Raw genomic sequence first — 16,321 nt, 5'->3', positions numbered from 1 at the left:
AAAATATCCAAAGGCTAGACAAAATCTTAACAGCTAGCCTAAAAAGTGTGTCTTCAGTGTTGAGGCAGCCTTGAAACAAAAATCAAAATTGAATTAGTTCTAGTAGTTCATAGTCATTATATGCAAACACATTGTACACAACTTAATTCAAAGACATGAAGAGAGAAAGATAGTACTACTAATAGTAATACCAATGTTCTCGATATTTATTTAATAATTTATGGTCCATTAGGCCCAAACTGTTTATCTCCAGACAACTTGTTGAAATTCATGGACCGTGCACTTGGGGAGTATAATCTTTTTGGGCTTAATGAAGATGAAATTAGATTGGTTTCAAACTCTATATGATGGAATCAGGATGCCCAGCTGTACACGTAGTAAGGGCTGTGTGATAAGGGTGTTTTTTCTTATCAGACGTCCGGCAGCATTTAATCTCGGCAGCCAGGATTCCTCTCCTCTCATTCAAGATCTCCACCTTTACTTTTTAGTTTGTCTAACTCAACATGTCCACTTTCTATATTTAGAAATAAATTCTCTCTCCTATCTGCTTTTTAAAATATTCAATTATTTTCTTTCTATTTATTCCACTTAACAACTCATCTTAAAAATCTTGTGACATTTAAGAATGTGAATATTTTTAATGAAATGGAGGAAGTACAGACTAAATAATAATATATGAGAGATATGCTTGAATTACTGTGTTTCAAAATATAAGTAAATCAATAAAAGAAAATGAAAAAGGAGATAAAATGAATTGGGAAACATACCTACGTTAGATTCTAAGTTGGTCATTTGCGGTGAGATGCAAAGATTGTTAAATATTAATACGACTCATTTAACAAATTAACAATAATTTATTAAAATTAACTAAACAAGTCTTTTGCTCATACTTTGATAATTCTGCTGGCATATTGATCCATGTACACCACCACTAGCATTGCCCCGCCGCAACATTTGACAATATATACTGTTAATAATTTTGGCCGATTTGTTAGTTATTTTATTTTTGCGGTTTCGACCTTCTATGTTTTTAAAACCATTTTGTAATGGATTTAAATTTTAATTATGCAATTAAAGATTTGTATCAAATTTTATTATTACTATGCATCCAATTGAAATAAATATAAAATGAAAGATTAATAGCATTAAATATAAATGAATAAAAATAAAGTGATAAGAATAAATACCTAATGTATGGTATAGACAACGTGACCAATGAATAGGTCTTGTGTACTAAAATAGATGCCTTTAATAGAATTTGTGAATTATAGGTGGAAATCGGAATTACAACAAAATTCGAGCAAGTGGTGCATGAAGATTTCCTTACGTACAAGTACAACTTGGTACATGCAATTAATTCTTGTCGGTGCAAACGCGGAAACTACAACTTTATCAAATTTGCATTTTCAGATCTTACACAATTTTGCCATGTGTTTTCTTGGACATGTCGATAAAAAATACTATTCGAATTATTTGATTTGCAATGAATTAAGTTTTGCTTTATTTTGTACTTCTTACTAGTACTATTTTTATTCGAATGTTAAGGGCTGCTTGTTCTTGGAGTACTAAAATAAATAAATTGTTAAGCATGTTTTAACAAACAATAACTTTTCTATACATCGTTAATTCGTTATCTCTGATTAAACACTCTCCATCAATAGAGAATGAGTGGGCCCAATCCAATTGCAGAAGACTAATTAGCCCAAACGTCTGTTTTTTTTTCATTGTGGGCCACATATATTTCGGGCTATAAAAGCTTACTTCTTAAAACACTAACTTTTCAATATTTATTTTAATCTTTATTATAGTACTCAAATTCTATTTTCATACACATCATACTTTCTTCTTGGGGAAACAAAAATCATACTTGGATAGGCTTCACATGGTAAATCTTTTAGTTCCAAATCAAGTGTCATTTTCAGGAGTACAAGGCTAAAAACTAGAAGCCAAATGAAGAATAGGCCTCACATGCAGATTGAAGGCATATTTCTCAGTGTGTTTATGAGTTTATCCAATTAAATGATCTAATCCGTGACGCCTTTTCTACGTCACATTTGATCAGGCCAGCCTACAAAATTTGCAAAGAACCAAAAAAGATTAATGAGTTAATCAAACAATGTCACAATTATTTGTCACCATCGATCCCAACTATATGTCACATAATTATAGCATAACCTTATTATACTTGTAGAATTCCTTTTCAATTATTGGCTTCTTTTTCTAACTCAACATGATTATAGCTTTGGAATAATAATGATAAAAGGTGTCGCATGTATTATTTTTATTTTTATAATGCAATTATCCAGCCAATCAGCAGTGCTCAATAATTAAGGACGGTGTAATCAAATCAGCATTAGCTTAATTATAAATAAAACATTATGTGGTGAGAGGCCTTGACTTTTATCAACACCCATAATTATTCGGATTGTTTAAACTTAACTATTTACTAAATTTATTCATTCTTAGTTTTTGGATTTTATGTCACATTATCTAGACGTGTCAGAATTGTTAACCACCTTCAAAATTTTCTACTACATGTCACGTATTTAATTGACCATACTTATAATATATACATATATTCATGTTTCTTGTGATTATCTTGTGCCTTCGAATATACTACTAGTATTACTTAAGGTAGAATATACTTATATAATCAGAAATTTCTTTTCAATAGTGATAAGTTAATGTTTTATTAGATAACAATAAATTAAACAGGACTATTGGCACAGTAATTCAATAAAAATACCATTTATTTTGCCTTTTTCTCTTTTAAGAAGGAAAATAAAATAGCCATTTTTATGTAACTGTCACTAATTGGTAGATTTAGTCATGAAGGCAATGGGCTGAATACTATCATTTTGTCCACATCAGTTATAGTATAGACTCAAATGCAATGCATTTATAATTACGATATCTATCCAGATTTGATAAATATCAAATGCAATGCATTTACAATTTCACGATTATATATCCAGATTTGACAATATTTGTCACTCGTTGCGGGAATTAAGCATGAAATTTGTGCCCCAATCAAAATAATTCTAGATATTTTATGGCATTGTTCGATTTGTTAGATAATACAACCAATATTAAATTAGTAGGTGATAAAGTAAAAAAAACAAAAATTAAGTCAGCATTGATTTGAGTGTATTATTTGATAGATAAAATAAAAACTAGATTATTACATTTATCTCACTATTATTAAAAATTGATTTTTTTTATTAAAATTAAATAATCTCATTTAGGCCTATTTATTTCTATAAAGTATGCATCAAAATTTAATTAATGAATTACATATCGATTAGGGTTTTCCTCCACCATTGCATCCATCAAGGTGCCTCCCCGAATGTTAATGTCCACACATCGACACACACACTACATAACACACGCACATATAAATCATAACTTATAGAATTGACACACATGCATACACACAACACAAAGGTGGAAGAAGCGAGAGATATGGAGCATTGTTGTTGACCGTTGCAACCCACACATTGGCACACACCACACAAAATCAACGTGCGGGCGCACACACAAATCAACATATATATACATAATCGACTCACAACAAGAGGAAGGGTAGGAACGTCGTCTCATACATCGACACACACCACGCAGAATTAACAATTACACACACACACATAGCTCGGCACTCGTACACATAATCAACACACACACACAAGGAAGAGTGGTGAGGGTGCATGGCGGTGCAGCCAAGGGGTCGAAGATGGGGTAAGACTTAAAAGTGAATTAAAAGTATTCCCTCGTCCCACTTAAGATGTCCACCTTTTCATTTTTTAGTTTGTCTTACTCAAGATACTCAAGATGTTCACTATCTATATTTAGAAATAAATCTCTCTCTCCTCTTCTCCTAGTTAAAATATTCAATTACTTTTGGTCTCTAACTCTCCATTAACTCCATCTAACAACTTCTTCTAAAATCTCGTACCACTCAAAAATGTGGATATCTTGAATGAGACAGAGAGAGTACTATAATGCTAAGAGAAACAAAATCAATGCATGTCGTATTTTAGTTGATGAACCAAATTTATTTATTTTATCTTAGTAACTAAACATGGGATTACAGTACACTATTGAGCGAAGCTAATATTGGCTAGTAGTTCGTCGGTAATTAAGAATGGATAATATTTCATTGATAAATAAATTCGCCGGCAATACGTGTGCTATGTATAGTGATAGTGGAAATGGAAATGGAAGAGGCCCTCCGAGCATGGATCCGACCACTAAATCTTTCGACTAGTTGATCGATCATATGTTAAGACAAGTTTTGTGAACAATTTTGATACACGTATAACATATGATGACAGCCAAGTACAATATCATTTCATGTGTGTGTTGATGAATCTAGGAAGAGATGATGAAAAATAAAATGTGTAAAATATATTTATACATAAATGGATTGTAGTCGTACCATCAAGTAGGATTTGAATGAGAAAAAACAGAAGGGTATGTGGGTCATATACACACGTTGTCTTGAGGCAATTCCATGTGCCCACATGGCGCTGCTCTCTCATCATTCACACACATATTTACTCTTCTTCTCCTTCTTCCTCTTCTTCCCTCTCCACTAATCAATCCCATTCCTATTCCTCTCCCACCATAAAACAAGTCAACAATAACATCCAACTTATACTAATATATACCCAAGATTTGATTTTTATGTACCTATCTCTCTCTATGTAGTGAGTTTACACACACACACACACACACACAACGCGCAGTGGAGAAATGGAGAAGGCCAGTAATGGGTTTGTGAGAGCAGATCAGATAGATTTGAAGAGCTTGGATGAGCAGCTCGAGAGGCATTTGAATAGGGCTCTGACTCTGGAGAAGAGCAGGAAGAGTCAAACTCAAGATGATTTCTCCCTCCCCTCCTTCTCCGCCTCCACCGCCGCCGTCGTCAGGAGGCCGAGGCAGGAGTGGGAGATTGACCCTTCTAAGCTGATCATCAAGAGCGTCCTTGCACGTGGCACCTTTGGCACCGTCCACCGTGGCATTTATGACGGCCAAGATGTCGCCGGTCAGTCTCCTATCCTTTTCAATCAACAGATTCCCTTTTTATGAATCCTTTAAAGATGCAAACTTTTTATCCTTTCTCTCATTGTTACCACCGTGGCTGTGCAAAACTGATTCAATTCATATGAAAAAACAAATCTTTTTCTTTAAATAGTAGAAATAGGGAGTGTTGATGCCTCTACACATTTGATTTTGGTCCAAAATTGAATCTTTTTGATGTGTCAGTTTGTAATGTTCCATGTTCTCTTGTGGGATAGCTGCAAGAACTCCGAAGATTTCATCTTTTTCTAGTAATTTTGTTTGGGAGGAATTGCTTTTTTGTGTGTGTGTGTGTGTGTGTGTGTGTGTGTGTGTGTGTGGATTTGAGAAATTGAGTGTCTTCTTATGGAAGCCGTGACTAGTGGCACGGGTTCAGATTGGGGTTGAAGGTGACTGCCATAACTTAAGCTGGTATTTTAGCTTTCATGTGATTCAACCATTTTTTATTTATTTTAATGTTTTGACTTGTGTGTATCTCAGATGATCAGATGAAAAAATAGTTGTTTAGTCTTGGCAAAACAGAGGCCTATTATTTTAACTGTAATGATTAAGTGAGGATGCATTAGTTAATATATTAACTTGTACCTAGAATGCAGGATCTTGGCTTTCTGCTTCAATATAATATAAATTGTGATGCAGTTTGCAGTGATGTTAACTTCAATAACAGTGATCTAGAAACCTGCGTTAGTTAATCTATCATAGATTATGTTTTTGGATTTATTTGCCTTTTGTTGTTTCATGGCATTGCTGTCATAGTTGGTTGGCTTTGGTAATGCAAACTTATTGATTTACTCAAATGTAGAATTGATTAACATTTCTTATGGAAAATGAACAGTTTGAATCAGTGATATCGTCTAATCCCAATGAGGAGTGTTCTAACTATGTTTGGATAAGATAATTAAACTCTAAAAAAGGGACTTAAAAATGAGAAAGCTTCAATGGGTCAAGGGAAAGTTGGGGACCAAGAATGCAACCTTCTATGTTTAGGACCAACCAAACATTATAGCTTTTTCTTTCTTCTAAGGGCCTTTTTTGAGAGTTGATAGTAACATATTTTCCGAATAGCTTGAATCCTATATTTTCAACTAGAACGATACTGTAGTTGGTATTCACTATTGGAGCTAGAAAAAAAAGAAAGCGAAGCTTGAGTACACTGAGGTTTAATATAACCCTCAAGAAATCATGGGATCTGAGTAATGTACAGCTCTTTCATAGTTGGGGTTGATTCGTAGATTCCAGATACAAGTTATCACTCCGCATCTACTACTTCTTTTCCCTGTTGATTCATCATCATTTTGCTGAAGTTTGTGTGGTTATTAATATTTGATAGCCTTATGTGATCCTCAGTTAAACTGCTCGATTGGGGGGAAGAGGGCCACCGGACCGAGGCTGAAATTCAATCCCTAAGAGCAGCTTTCACTCAAGAAGTTGCTGTTTGGCACAAACTCGAGCATCCTAATGTAACAAAGGTCGATCTCCCTTGCTATTTTTCGGCTTATTTTGTTGATATTTGAAAAGCAATCATGTTTAGGTATTTGTGAAAGCTGTAGTCACCCTTGTAGAATCTTCCTGTCACTGGCCTTACATTTTCCAAAATCCTTTTGCAGTTTATAGGTGCAACGATGGGCTCTTCGGGGCTAAACATTCAGACAGAAACTGGCCATATTGGTATGCCTAGTAACATATGTTGTGTCGTTGTGGAATATCTTCCAGGCGGTGCATTGAAAAACTACCTCATAAAGTTCAGGAGAAAGAAGCTCGCGTTTAAAGTTGTTGTGCAAATGGCACTAGATCTCGCTAGAGGGTACTTTCCCCATTCGTATTCGTTTACAGTTCTTACATAATTGTTTCGTGTTTTTTTTTATATCTAGCATGGTCTCGTTTTGGCTTCCTAGGTTAAGTTACCTTCACTCTCAAAAGATTGTTCATAGAGATGTCAAAACAGAGAATATGCTGTTGGACAAGTCGCGAACGGTTAAGATAGCTGATTTTGGAGTGGCTCGCATAGAAGCCTCAAATCCAAACGACATGACAGGGGAGACGGGAACTCTTGGATACATGGCTCCGGAGGTATGAGTGCTTTCCATTTTATTCGTTTGATTTGCTCGTGGAAAATTGGATTCGTAAATGTGAAAAACGATGAACTGCTGCAGGTTCTAAATGGAAACCCTTACAACAGAAAATGCGACGTCTATAGCTTTGGAATCTGTTTGTGGGAGATATACTGTTGCGACATGCCATATCCCGACCTCAGCTTCTCGGAGGTTACATCAGCAGTCGTGCAGCAGGTATTATATTTATAAAACTCCGGCTCAAAACTTTTACGTTTGGCCTTTTGTGTTGGTTGATCGCTCTGTTTGTGGACAGAATTTGAGGCCCGATATACCTAGATGCTGCCCGAGTTCCCTTGCAAACGTAATGAAACGGTGCTGGGATGCAAATCCAGACAAGAGGCCCGAAATGGACGAGGTGGTTGCCATGATAGAGGCCATCGATACGTCTAAAGGGGGTGGAATGATCCCGGTGGACCAGCAACAAGGCTGTCTCTGCTTCCGTACGAAACGAGGTCCGTGAAGAGTTGGATTCAGTTTTCTTGCAACAAGAAGATGAAGAGCAAGAAATGTGTTTGGTAGTTGTGGATATAGACTAACAAGCTTTGCTGCATATTATTTGCATTGTGTAAAGATTTACAAGTATTATTCTTCATCGATATTCTATCAATATTAATTCATTTTATTACTACTATCTTTTTATTTTGTTTACTTATGTTAGTTAATAACTTAAGATTGAGTCGCTCAGTCGGACAGAGTTAGATCAATCGCCCACAGATAAAATAAATTTGAATTTGATGAATCGATAATTTTCACGGGTTTCAGATTTTAAAACTGGAGCTTGTAATTTTCAAATGAGTAGTGATTTAGAGACGTAATGTCTACGAGCCATAATACCATTATGGCATTTTGACATAGATATATTTTTTATTAAGACTACTTTACCCAATATCATATTAAATAGATACAAATCTAATTAAGGAATATTAAATCAAATTAAATATCTTTATCTAAATGCATATTTATTGATTTGATTAGAGATAAGCTACAATCATGCTCGAAACTTTTTATATGTTTACATATCATTTTTTTCATGTTAATTTTATACTATATTATTTATTTAAAAATCATGAATTCAGATAATAAATTAGTTACTATAATGCATACTAAATTATTATTTAATAATAAAATAATTTGATAACTTCATATATTATTATTTTTTTTTCAAATAAATTTTTATCTAATCAGTTGATAATTTAATTATGAGTTATTTTCCTTTTTTTATGTTATACTTTCATAGCCGATTAATTTTATTATTTTTTTTGTTAAATTTCTTATTCAAATTTGAATTGTATGATTAAATAATAGTAGTAGTTATTATGATGAATCATTTATTTGCGTTATCTTTTGTATTTTTGTATTAATTTTTTTAACTTTTATCACATGTAATATTCTTTTTATATTTTGATTGACAAGTACTAGTTAGACTTCGACTCTATAAAATAGGGAGTGTTAGGGTGCCACCACCTCTTAAAATAACACCATTTAATTTCTAGCTAATCATTTGTACACGTGGACGAATAATAAGCTGCCACGTGGCAAAAAAAAATCTGAAAAAGACGGCCATCGATTTCCTACACTATATACAACAATTTTTCTCGGCCAACAATATCCAACACGCTATACAACAATCTATAGATTGTTGTGTAGCGTTTATAATATTGATGTGTAGCGTTTATAATATTGTTGTATATGTGGTGTCACAGTGTCACTTTAAGAGGTGTTGTCATTTTAACACAAACCCTATAAAATTATGCTTAGAAAATTAACTTTATAATATTTCAAAAATAAAAAATTATTGTATTTTTTAATACGAAAATAATTGGATGAATCAATTTTTCTCATTTTAGATTATTTAATATATCGTACATCAACTAATTATATTAAGAATTAAGAAAATTAAGAATCGTAAGCTCCATTAATAATATCCTTTTTTAGTTAGTAATATTAATATAAGAAAATGAGAAGATTTTAAATATATAGCTTTAAAATGGTAAATATAGGAGTATAGTTAAGAATATGTGATTTTTTTTGTTGAGTTGTAATTCCAGAAATAATAGTAAAAATGAAATGTAAAGAATTAATATTAAAATTTTAAAAATTTTAAAATTAAAATTACGTACTCAATTAGTATTAAAATCAAAACTGCATCTCAAATAATTTTAAAATCAAAATTGCATACTCCAAATTTGTTGCTACATAATATAGTAAAATTTCAATATTTAATAAAGAAAAGTAAATATTAATCATGATCAATACTAGCATTAACAATGATGTAAAAAAATAATAATTTAAAGTTATTTATATTTTGAAATATAATTTAATTTTTCTTGATAAAGTAAATTTAGTAAAGAACTCTATATTTTATAAATAATCAAATTAACCTTATCAAGATCTTAAATAATACTACTTCCATATATAAATAGGGGACAACAAAGTACATATACAAAATTTAAATTTAATTTAAAATTAAATGTAAAATAAAATTACTACTTTAACCTCATTATGTCTCCAAAACATTTTTCTTTTCAAATTCATCCATCCCAAAAAAGAAAATAGTCTTTTTTGTCATTTTAATCTGTCCTACAAAATTATTCTGCATTCATTTTAGAAAAATTATTACTAATAATTAAACAATACTGTACTAACAATGTGAGAATGTGAGTCTCATTATTCATTAACACTACATTACAATCACATTTTTCTCTTTTATTTTACCAATTTCGCATTAAAACCTTAACCTCTCTGAAACCTTTATCTTTAGGGCATAGGGATTATTATATACTGGATGTTTGAATTTGAAATTAGATTCTAATTTTATACCCTATTAATTTAAGTATTAATTGTACACTCAAAATTAATAAATACTAGTATTACTGTTTGGTAGAATAGACATTCATTTCTCCTACACACAAGAAACACACATTGCAATTCCAAACACGAGAATTTGAAATTACAATTTTACATCAAGTATTTAATTTACTAAATAAATAATTTTCGATTGAATTAAAATATTATAATTTTCAATTCAATCACATAAAATTGCAATTACAACATAATTAGAAATCAATTGCCAAACACACCCCGTAACCTTTTAAAAATTGTGTATTTAAAGCATACTAAATTCTGTTATTCGGTGGGTGCGATCGATAAAAAAACTCTCTTATCGGTAAAACTACGTCGTTATAGTAGCAAAACATTATCCTCTTAATTAATTTGTCATTTCAAGTCGGAAAATTTTTGGCGATCATAACTGAAAAGATAAAGGTGATGTGTATTGACGAATTAACTTTTAGAAGTCTTGTAAAAGTTAGTCATGTGTTATTTGATTTGCGGTAATTAACCCAAAATTAATTTAATTCAATTAATTAAGGTGTGATCTTATAAAAAAAAAAGTGTGCTAAACTGAAAACATAAAAGTGGAAAACATATATGTGCAGGGAAAAGAATGAGAGAATTTATATTGATGTACTCATAAGTTATTGTTATTACAGCATAACCACAGGAAACAGTTGTTCATGTGTGGGAAAAACAAATGATAAATGATAAGCAAGAGCAGATCGACGCTCGAGCATTATTGTTGAGCACATCTCTTCTAATTCAAAAGCATCTTCGAAACTCAACTCCTTATGCCTTGTTGTGGCCGTCGTGGAGCTCCAAATCCGATTGCTGTGGGCCTTCGTCTTCATCCCAGTTGGTGGTCTTGTAGTAGTATGCATACAGCCCTAGCTGCACCATTCCGGACATAACTCCCAACCCATTTGGAATCTACACCCCACCAAAACAACTCATCAAAAAACATTCAATGGACTACAATCATAAATTTATATATGATTGATTGACTTACCAAGATGTAGGCATCAAACTTGACTAGAGCGTAGGTGGACCACACCATGCCATTGCAGAGGTTGGCCAATGACAGGTAGAAGGGCAAGTACTTCACACTCTGTGTCTTGATAACTCGTTTCTACAAACATGCATGAATAAATTCTATTGTAATACTTATTAATATACACATAAATAAATAGGCCTAGATTGTGAGAGAAATGTACCATGACGGTCAGGGGAGATGCGTACATCCCGATGTTCATCACGATGCAAATAAGTCCAACGAGCATGGACCTATTTGTGGTGCCATGGAGGCAGAAGAAGGTGATGAACACCACAAAGAAGAATAGAACGGCTTCTCCAGCGAGTACGAGCAACATTGCTCGCTGATTAAATAGGATCAATCAATAAATCAATTAAGTAACCAATAATGAACGAATGACTGAATGAATGAATACGTACGCGTTTAGCCCAGGTGTTGGAGTACATGAAGAAGACGCCAACGTAGAAGGACTCAATCACCAAGCCAATGCCATTGATGGTGATGACTAGGAGGCTGTCGGGATGCACAGCGGGCATGCCATATAAGCACCACATCGCGCAGTTGAGAGCCGTCACAAGATAAGGGTGTGGTTTGAAATGCGACACGGATTTCTCTTGATATATCTTGTGGAATGTTGGACTACATGCATATAATATAATTCCCAATTAATTATCAATATGTATAATTAAATTAATTAAGCATAGCTAGGGTTAGAAAATTACAGTGGGGAAAGGAAAAGGAAGAAGGAGATCACATTTCCTGCAAATGGGATGAATTCATTATACATTAATCCAATAAATTAATATTGAAGAGAAAATTAGGGTTTGAATAACCAACCAATGATCCCCACAGTGGTCCTCAATGCATCTGCATCCATTGCCATTTTAAAGCGCTTATGAGACTAAGATGATTAATGAGCTTTTGTTGTAAGAAACTCTTTGTTGTGAGTGATGGTGATTTGAGTGCAAATGTGAAGACATATTTATATGAAAAATTCGAGTAATCTTCGATGCATTCTGACCATTGAAAATTAGATCTGAACTAACAAACACAACACTTTAATTTCTCCATCGCATGGTGAGGTTTTTCGGGGGAATTGTGGTTCTTATCTATAGTCTTGATTAATATTATTTTCCACTTGTTTTATATATTATGTCAAATTAAATTACTAAATTTACACTGGATTGAGATGAACCGGATCACACTTGTTTACCGTGCATCACATCTGAAATAGTCTTTACATAATTTATTTAAAATATTATAATTGACTAATTAGCTTTGTAAGAACAAAACCACATCTCATATTTAACTTACTGTAACTAACTTTTGAGCATAATTGTCACTATCATTAATCCGAAGCATGCATTAGTTTGCATAATAATTATATGGAGTACTTTTATTGTCAATTTCAATTGTTATAAGTATATTAAGTGAATATATAAATACAGATAATATTTAGTTGCAAAGGATTTATATAATATTGATGTTGATATATAATATAAATATATTTAGATGTGTTACGTGGGTGCATGGAAAAGTAAATGGTAGTAATTGCAAATTGTAAGAGTATTATCTTTACTATACACCAAATTAACTAAATTAATTAGTGCATGATGCAGGCTCGATTAACCCTACTGGTTAGCACACAATTGGAAGGGGTAGGATTAAAGTTGAAAATTTATAACTCGAAAAAAACAAACAACCCAATTCAAATAGCTTGACAATCCGAACAAGTTGGCCTGAATTTAAAAGGGTTGGCCCAATTGATATCACTAGCATGTTGCATGTAGGAATGTATTTACTGGTACGCATGCATAATAATGCACGCAATCTCATGTTATTTAGTTTTAGACAATATACTATTCCATCCGTATTAAAAAAAATAGAAACATTTGAAACGATACGAGTTTTAATGCATAATTGGTAAAGTAAGTGAGAAAATTGATAAAGTAAGAGAGAGGAAATGGAAAATGAGTAAAGTAAGAGAGATGAAGAGAAAAAGTAGTGAAAGTAGAGTTAGTGGATTGTGGGGTTAATGTCCTAAAATAGAAAGATTTTAAAGTTTCTATTTTTAAGGAACGACCCAAAATGGAAATAGTTGCTATTTTTAAAAAACAGAGAGAGTAATTCTTTAAATCTAGATCATTGTAATTATTTATTCGTAAGTCTCTCAATTTATATGGAGTACTATTTGACATCAAAAATTCCTTTTTAGGAAGTTACATATACAGATCATTAACTTTTTCTGATAAAAATAACCAGATAACAAATTCAATATTTTTTATTTACCATCTCTATTGAGTGTTCTTCGCCTATCCATCAATTCTCTTCGTCACTTTTGTATACGTCTTTCAAATTTTGATTGTCGCTACTCTAGTCGAAGTCCTTTAATTTTGCTCACCATTCACCAACTACTCACCTAATTCTGTTCAAATCATACGTATTTATATAGGATCATTTTTCAATTTTTGAAATCTAGGAACTATCAATCGCATAGTAAAGATTTATTTTTGAGAACCAAATGCGTAAATAATGGTTTAATAATTATTTTTATTTATCATATATTTTAATTAATTCTCATACTTTTGATTATATATGTTTCAATGAGTCATTTCTATCAAAATATATATTAAAAAAGGGTATTTTAAGGTTAAATATATAAATAGAGGTGCCAAAAATTAATACAAGGATGTATTGAAATAAAATATAATACTAATACACAAGGATCTAAATACTATATGTATTTGCCTAACTAGAGTTATTTAACTATTTAAGGATTGAGATGAAACGTCTTTTTCATTGTTTTTTTCGGCTGTAATCTTGGCATTGTCCCATTTATGTGAAAACTATAATTTTTAGTAATAAATAAAAAAAGCAAACAATTCCAAAAATAGAAGGGGAAAAAAAAATCGAAATGTCCAGAAGCGATGGATCTTCTTTTTTGTATCTACGAAGATATCTTTAAAAAATTATTCATATAGATCGTAATTTTATTATTTTATTTACTCAGTTTAATGAAATTTAGTGCCGTCAGTTAAATGAGAATCTATATAATCAACTAGTTTTACAACTATTAAATTGCTTAAAGTATAGTATTAAATAATTGTAGGGACATGACAATTAATCCACAAAAAATTGACTTTGAAGGGAACATCTGACTTGTCCTGCATATTCAATATTCTGTATTTTCTTTCTATATAATACTTGTGCAAGTTTTTCTGACTAAGACTTTGAAAAATAGCACCACTTCTCGCATATATATTTTGTTTTTATATTCTGAAATTTCTGAGCTAGACCAGCTATGCAAAATTATAGAAAAGGGATAATTATAGTTTAATATTGTTCGAAATGTTGACCTTTAACTGAAATTATTTGAATTGCACATTGATATAAATAATTATACAAATATAGACTTTTTAACAAAGTTGTCCCAAACTCTATATGACTAAAGATATGGAATTATTGTAAAACCAACCGAAAATTCAATTAGTGCATGTGCATATATGTACGAATATACGAAAAAAATAGAAGATTATTGGACTATTTCTCCAATCCCTTCTTAATAAAACTATTCTTCCGATTCAAAATTAAAATAAATTTGATATCACAATTCTCATAATACATGATTGAGTCGTTGTTTACACAAACATGATTACTTTAATAAGGACGTCTATATGAGGACAAAATGGGATTAGTATGTTAGTGACATGATTCCTTATCTACTCATTATTCATGCAACCACTAGGATTAATTTAAAATTCAGTAATATATTGATTGTTTTTGTGAAGCACTAGTCATTTCTTGCTTATTCAATATCAGAATTATAGCCAATTGGCTAAATTTTTGGCGTTTAAACACCCCATTAACTGTTATAATAAGTTATAACTTTCTTTTTATGGGAAAATTACCTCTAAACTTAAAAGCAGTACTCTATAAAAGCTCTCCATTCTATAATTACATTGCACAATATATTGGTGAAATAGGAGATAAAACAAACATACGATTATACAATTGACATCCTAAATTATTTTGTGTGATTTGGTTGACTTAGGTCACACAGTGAATATATTATTCTGTTCTCATTAGTCAAAAAAAAGCATGAACATACATACATTTCTTTTTATTTTTCCATACCAACAAAAGAATTCGGCCTGTTTAATTTTAAAATTAAGTCACTTTTTTCTATGAAACATGTTATTCGTTAACAAGCAATGTAAATGTTTATTATTATTATTATTATTTAGTTAATACTCTTGGGCATTTACTCTCCCCTAGAAAAAGGAAAAAAAAAGAAAGAAAAACCAAATTAGTACTGTAAAATATTTGGATCCTTGATCCAATTCTGAACTTGTCAGTCACTCATCAATGTTTAAATCATTGCTGAATCATGTGATGTGGATGTAATATTATATCAACTTGATTTATAAGCTTATTTAATTTCAATTTTATTACACCAGCCAATAGTATAGGCCAAGGCCAGCCTCAACTGACTCTGCTGCTTTCAAACAAAAATTTAAATAAATCCCACAAGAAATCAAAATTTGAAAATTTGAGGCCACTTATGATCAAATGCCATTTTCAGTCACCAAACTCTCTCAAAAACCTCCAAAACAAAATTGATTCATTTCTACTCCATCATCAAACCAAGGGCAAAACATTACATGAAAATCCCTCTTCTCATTCAATGAAATCAACCGCCAAGAATGCACCATTTGCAAAAATCAAGAATTTGGGATTCTTGATTTTGTAGAAATGGTTATGGAAATAATCATATCTGTGTTGTTACTAGTTGTTGGGATAGCTTTTTTGGTAGTCATTCATGTTTGTGTTGTGGGGAGGGCTTTTAGGGGTGATCTGATGGCCGGGAGCCCCTCTGAGCTGCCTCGGATCGATAGGATCCCGAGCATGAATCCGGAGGAGATCAAGAAGCTGGCATGCTTCGATTATGCAGTGGAGGAGAAAGGGATGAGGGATGTGGAGTGTGCAGTTTGCTTGGAGATTTTCAGAGTTGGTGAAAGATGCAGGATTTTGCCTAAATGCAATCACAGTTTTCATGCTCATTGCATAGATTCTTGGCTGTTGAAGACTGCTGCTTGCCCAATATGTAGAGCTGCTGTGAATTCTCAACAAAATGGACTAGAATTGGTGTAGTCATGATTCATTTATTTCTTGTTTTCATTCTTCATTTGGTATGCACAAACAGGGAATCTTGTTTCTGGAATCTGGAAATCATTTTTAAAGTTGATCTTGTCTTGTGGCA

The 16,321-nt window shown here is 32.1% G+C and overlaps 3 protein-coding genes across 3 annotated transcripts; 2 read left to right on the top strand and 1 right to left on the bottom strand.

Moving 5' to 3' along the window:
• Window positions 1-4,521: 4,521 nt before the first annotated feature.
• Window positions 4,522-7,824, top strand: LOC125201151 (serine/threonine-protein kinase STY13-like). Its single transcript, XM_048099113.1, has 6 exons — window positions 4,522-5,044; window positions 6,427-6,548; window positions 6,687-6,883; window positions 6,975-7,149; window positions 7,233-7,367; window positions 7,447-7,824. The coding sequence occupies exons 1-6, from the start codon at window positions 4,753-4,755 to the stop codon at window positions 7,651-7,653; spliced, it is 1,128 nt and encodes a 375-aa protein (XP_047955070.1). The 5' UTR covers window positions 4,522-4,752; the 3' UTR covers window positions 7,654-7,824.
• A 2,801-nt stretch (window positions 7,825-10,625) lies between these two features.
• LOC125201152 (bidirectional sugar transporter SWEET5-like) lies at window positions 10,626-12,009 on the bottom strand. The gene is made up of 6 exons (XM_048099114.1): window positions 11,899-12,009; window positions 11,784-11,820; window positions 11,481-11,700; window positions 11,243-11,404; window positions 11,038-11,157; window positions 10,626-10,958 (listed from the first exon to the last, which is right to left on the bottom strand). The coding sequence occupies exons 1-6, from the start codon at window positions 11,942-11,944 to the stop codon at window positions 10,818-10,820; spliced, it is 726 nt and encodes a 241-aa protein (XP_047955071.1). The 5' UTR covers window positions 11,945-12,009; the 3' UTR covers window positions 10,626-10,817.
• Window positions 12,010-15,626: 3,617 nt separating this feature from the next.
• Window positions 15,627-16,321, top strand: LOC125201153 (RING-H2 finger protein ATL74-like). The gene has a single exon (XM_048099115.1). The coding sequence runs from the start codon at window positions 15,814-15,816 to the stop codon at window positions 16,210-16,212; it is 399 nt and encodes a 132-aa protein (XP_047955072.1). The 5' UTR covers window positions 15,627-15,813; the 3' UTR covers window positions 16,213-16,321.

This window comes from Salvia hispanica, chromosome 1, assembly GCF_023119035.1.
Source record: "Salvia hispanica cultivar TCC Black 2014 chromosome 1, UniMelb_Shisp_WGS_1.0, whole genome shotgun sequence".
NCBI classification, from domain to species: domain Eukaryota; kingdom Viridiplantae; phylum Streptophyta; class Magnoliopsida; order Lamiales; family Lamiaceae; genus Salvia; species Salvia hispanica.
Note: the sequence above shows the minus strand (reverse complement) of the source record. Positions and strands in the feature narration are given on the sequence as shown.

Bases quoted from the DNA above. Each gene is read 5' to 3' on its own strand.
- LOC125201152 (XM_048099114.1), bottom strand. From the start codon at position 11,944: ATGGCAATGGATGCAGATGCATTGAGGACCACTGTGGGGATCATTG. The intron at 11,701-11,783 runs GTAATTTTCTAA...ATATGCATGTAG, and splicing joins TTCCTTTTCCTTTCCCCACT to TCCAACATTCCACAAGATAT. The intron at 11,405-11,480 runs GTACGTATTCAT...CTATTTAATCAG, and splicing joins CCAACACCTGGGCTAAACGC to CGAGCAATGTTGCTCGTACT.
- LOC125201153 (XM_048099115.1), top strand. From the start codon at position 15,814: ATGGTTATGGAAATAATCATATCTGTGTTGTTACTAGTTGTTGGGATA.
- LOC125201151 (XM_048099113.1), top strand. From the start codon at position 4,753: ATGGAGAAGGCCAGTAATGGGTTTGTGAGAGCAGATCAGATAGATTTG. The intron at 5,045-6,426 runs GTCAGTCTCCTA...TGTGATCCTCAG, and splicing joins TGACGGCCAAGATGTCGCCG to TTAAACTGCTCGATTGGGGG. The intron at 7,150-7,232 runs GTATGAGTGCTT...GAACTGCTGCAG, and splicing joins TTGGATACATGGCTCCGGAG to GTTCTAAATGGAAACCCTTA.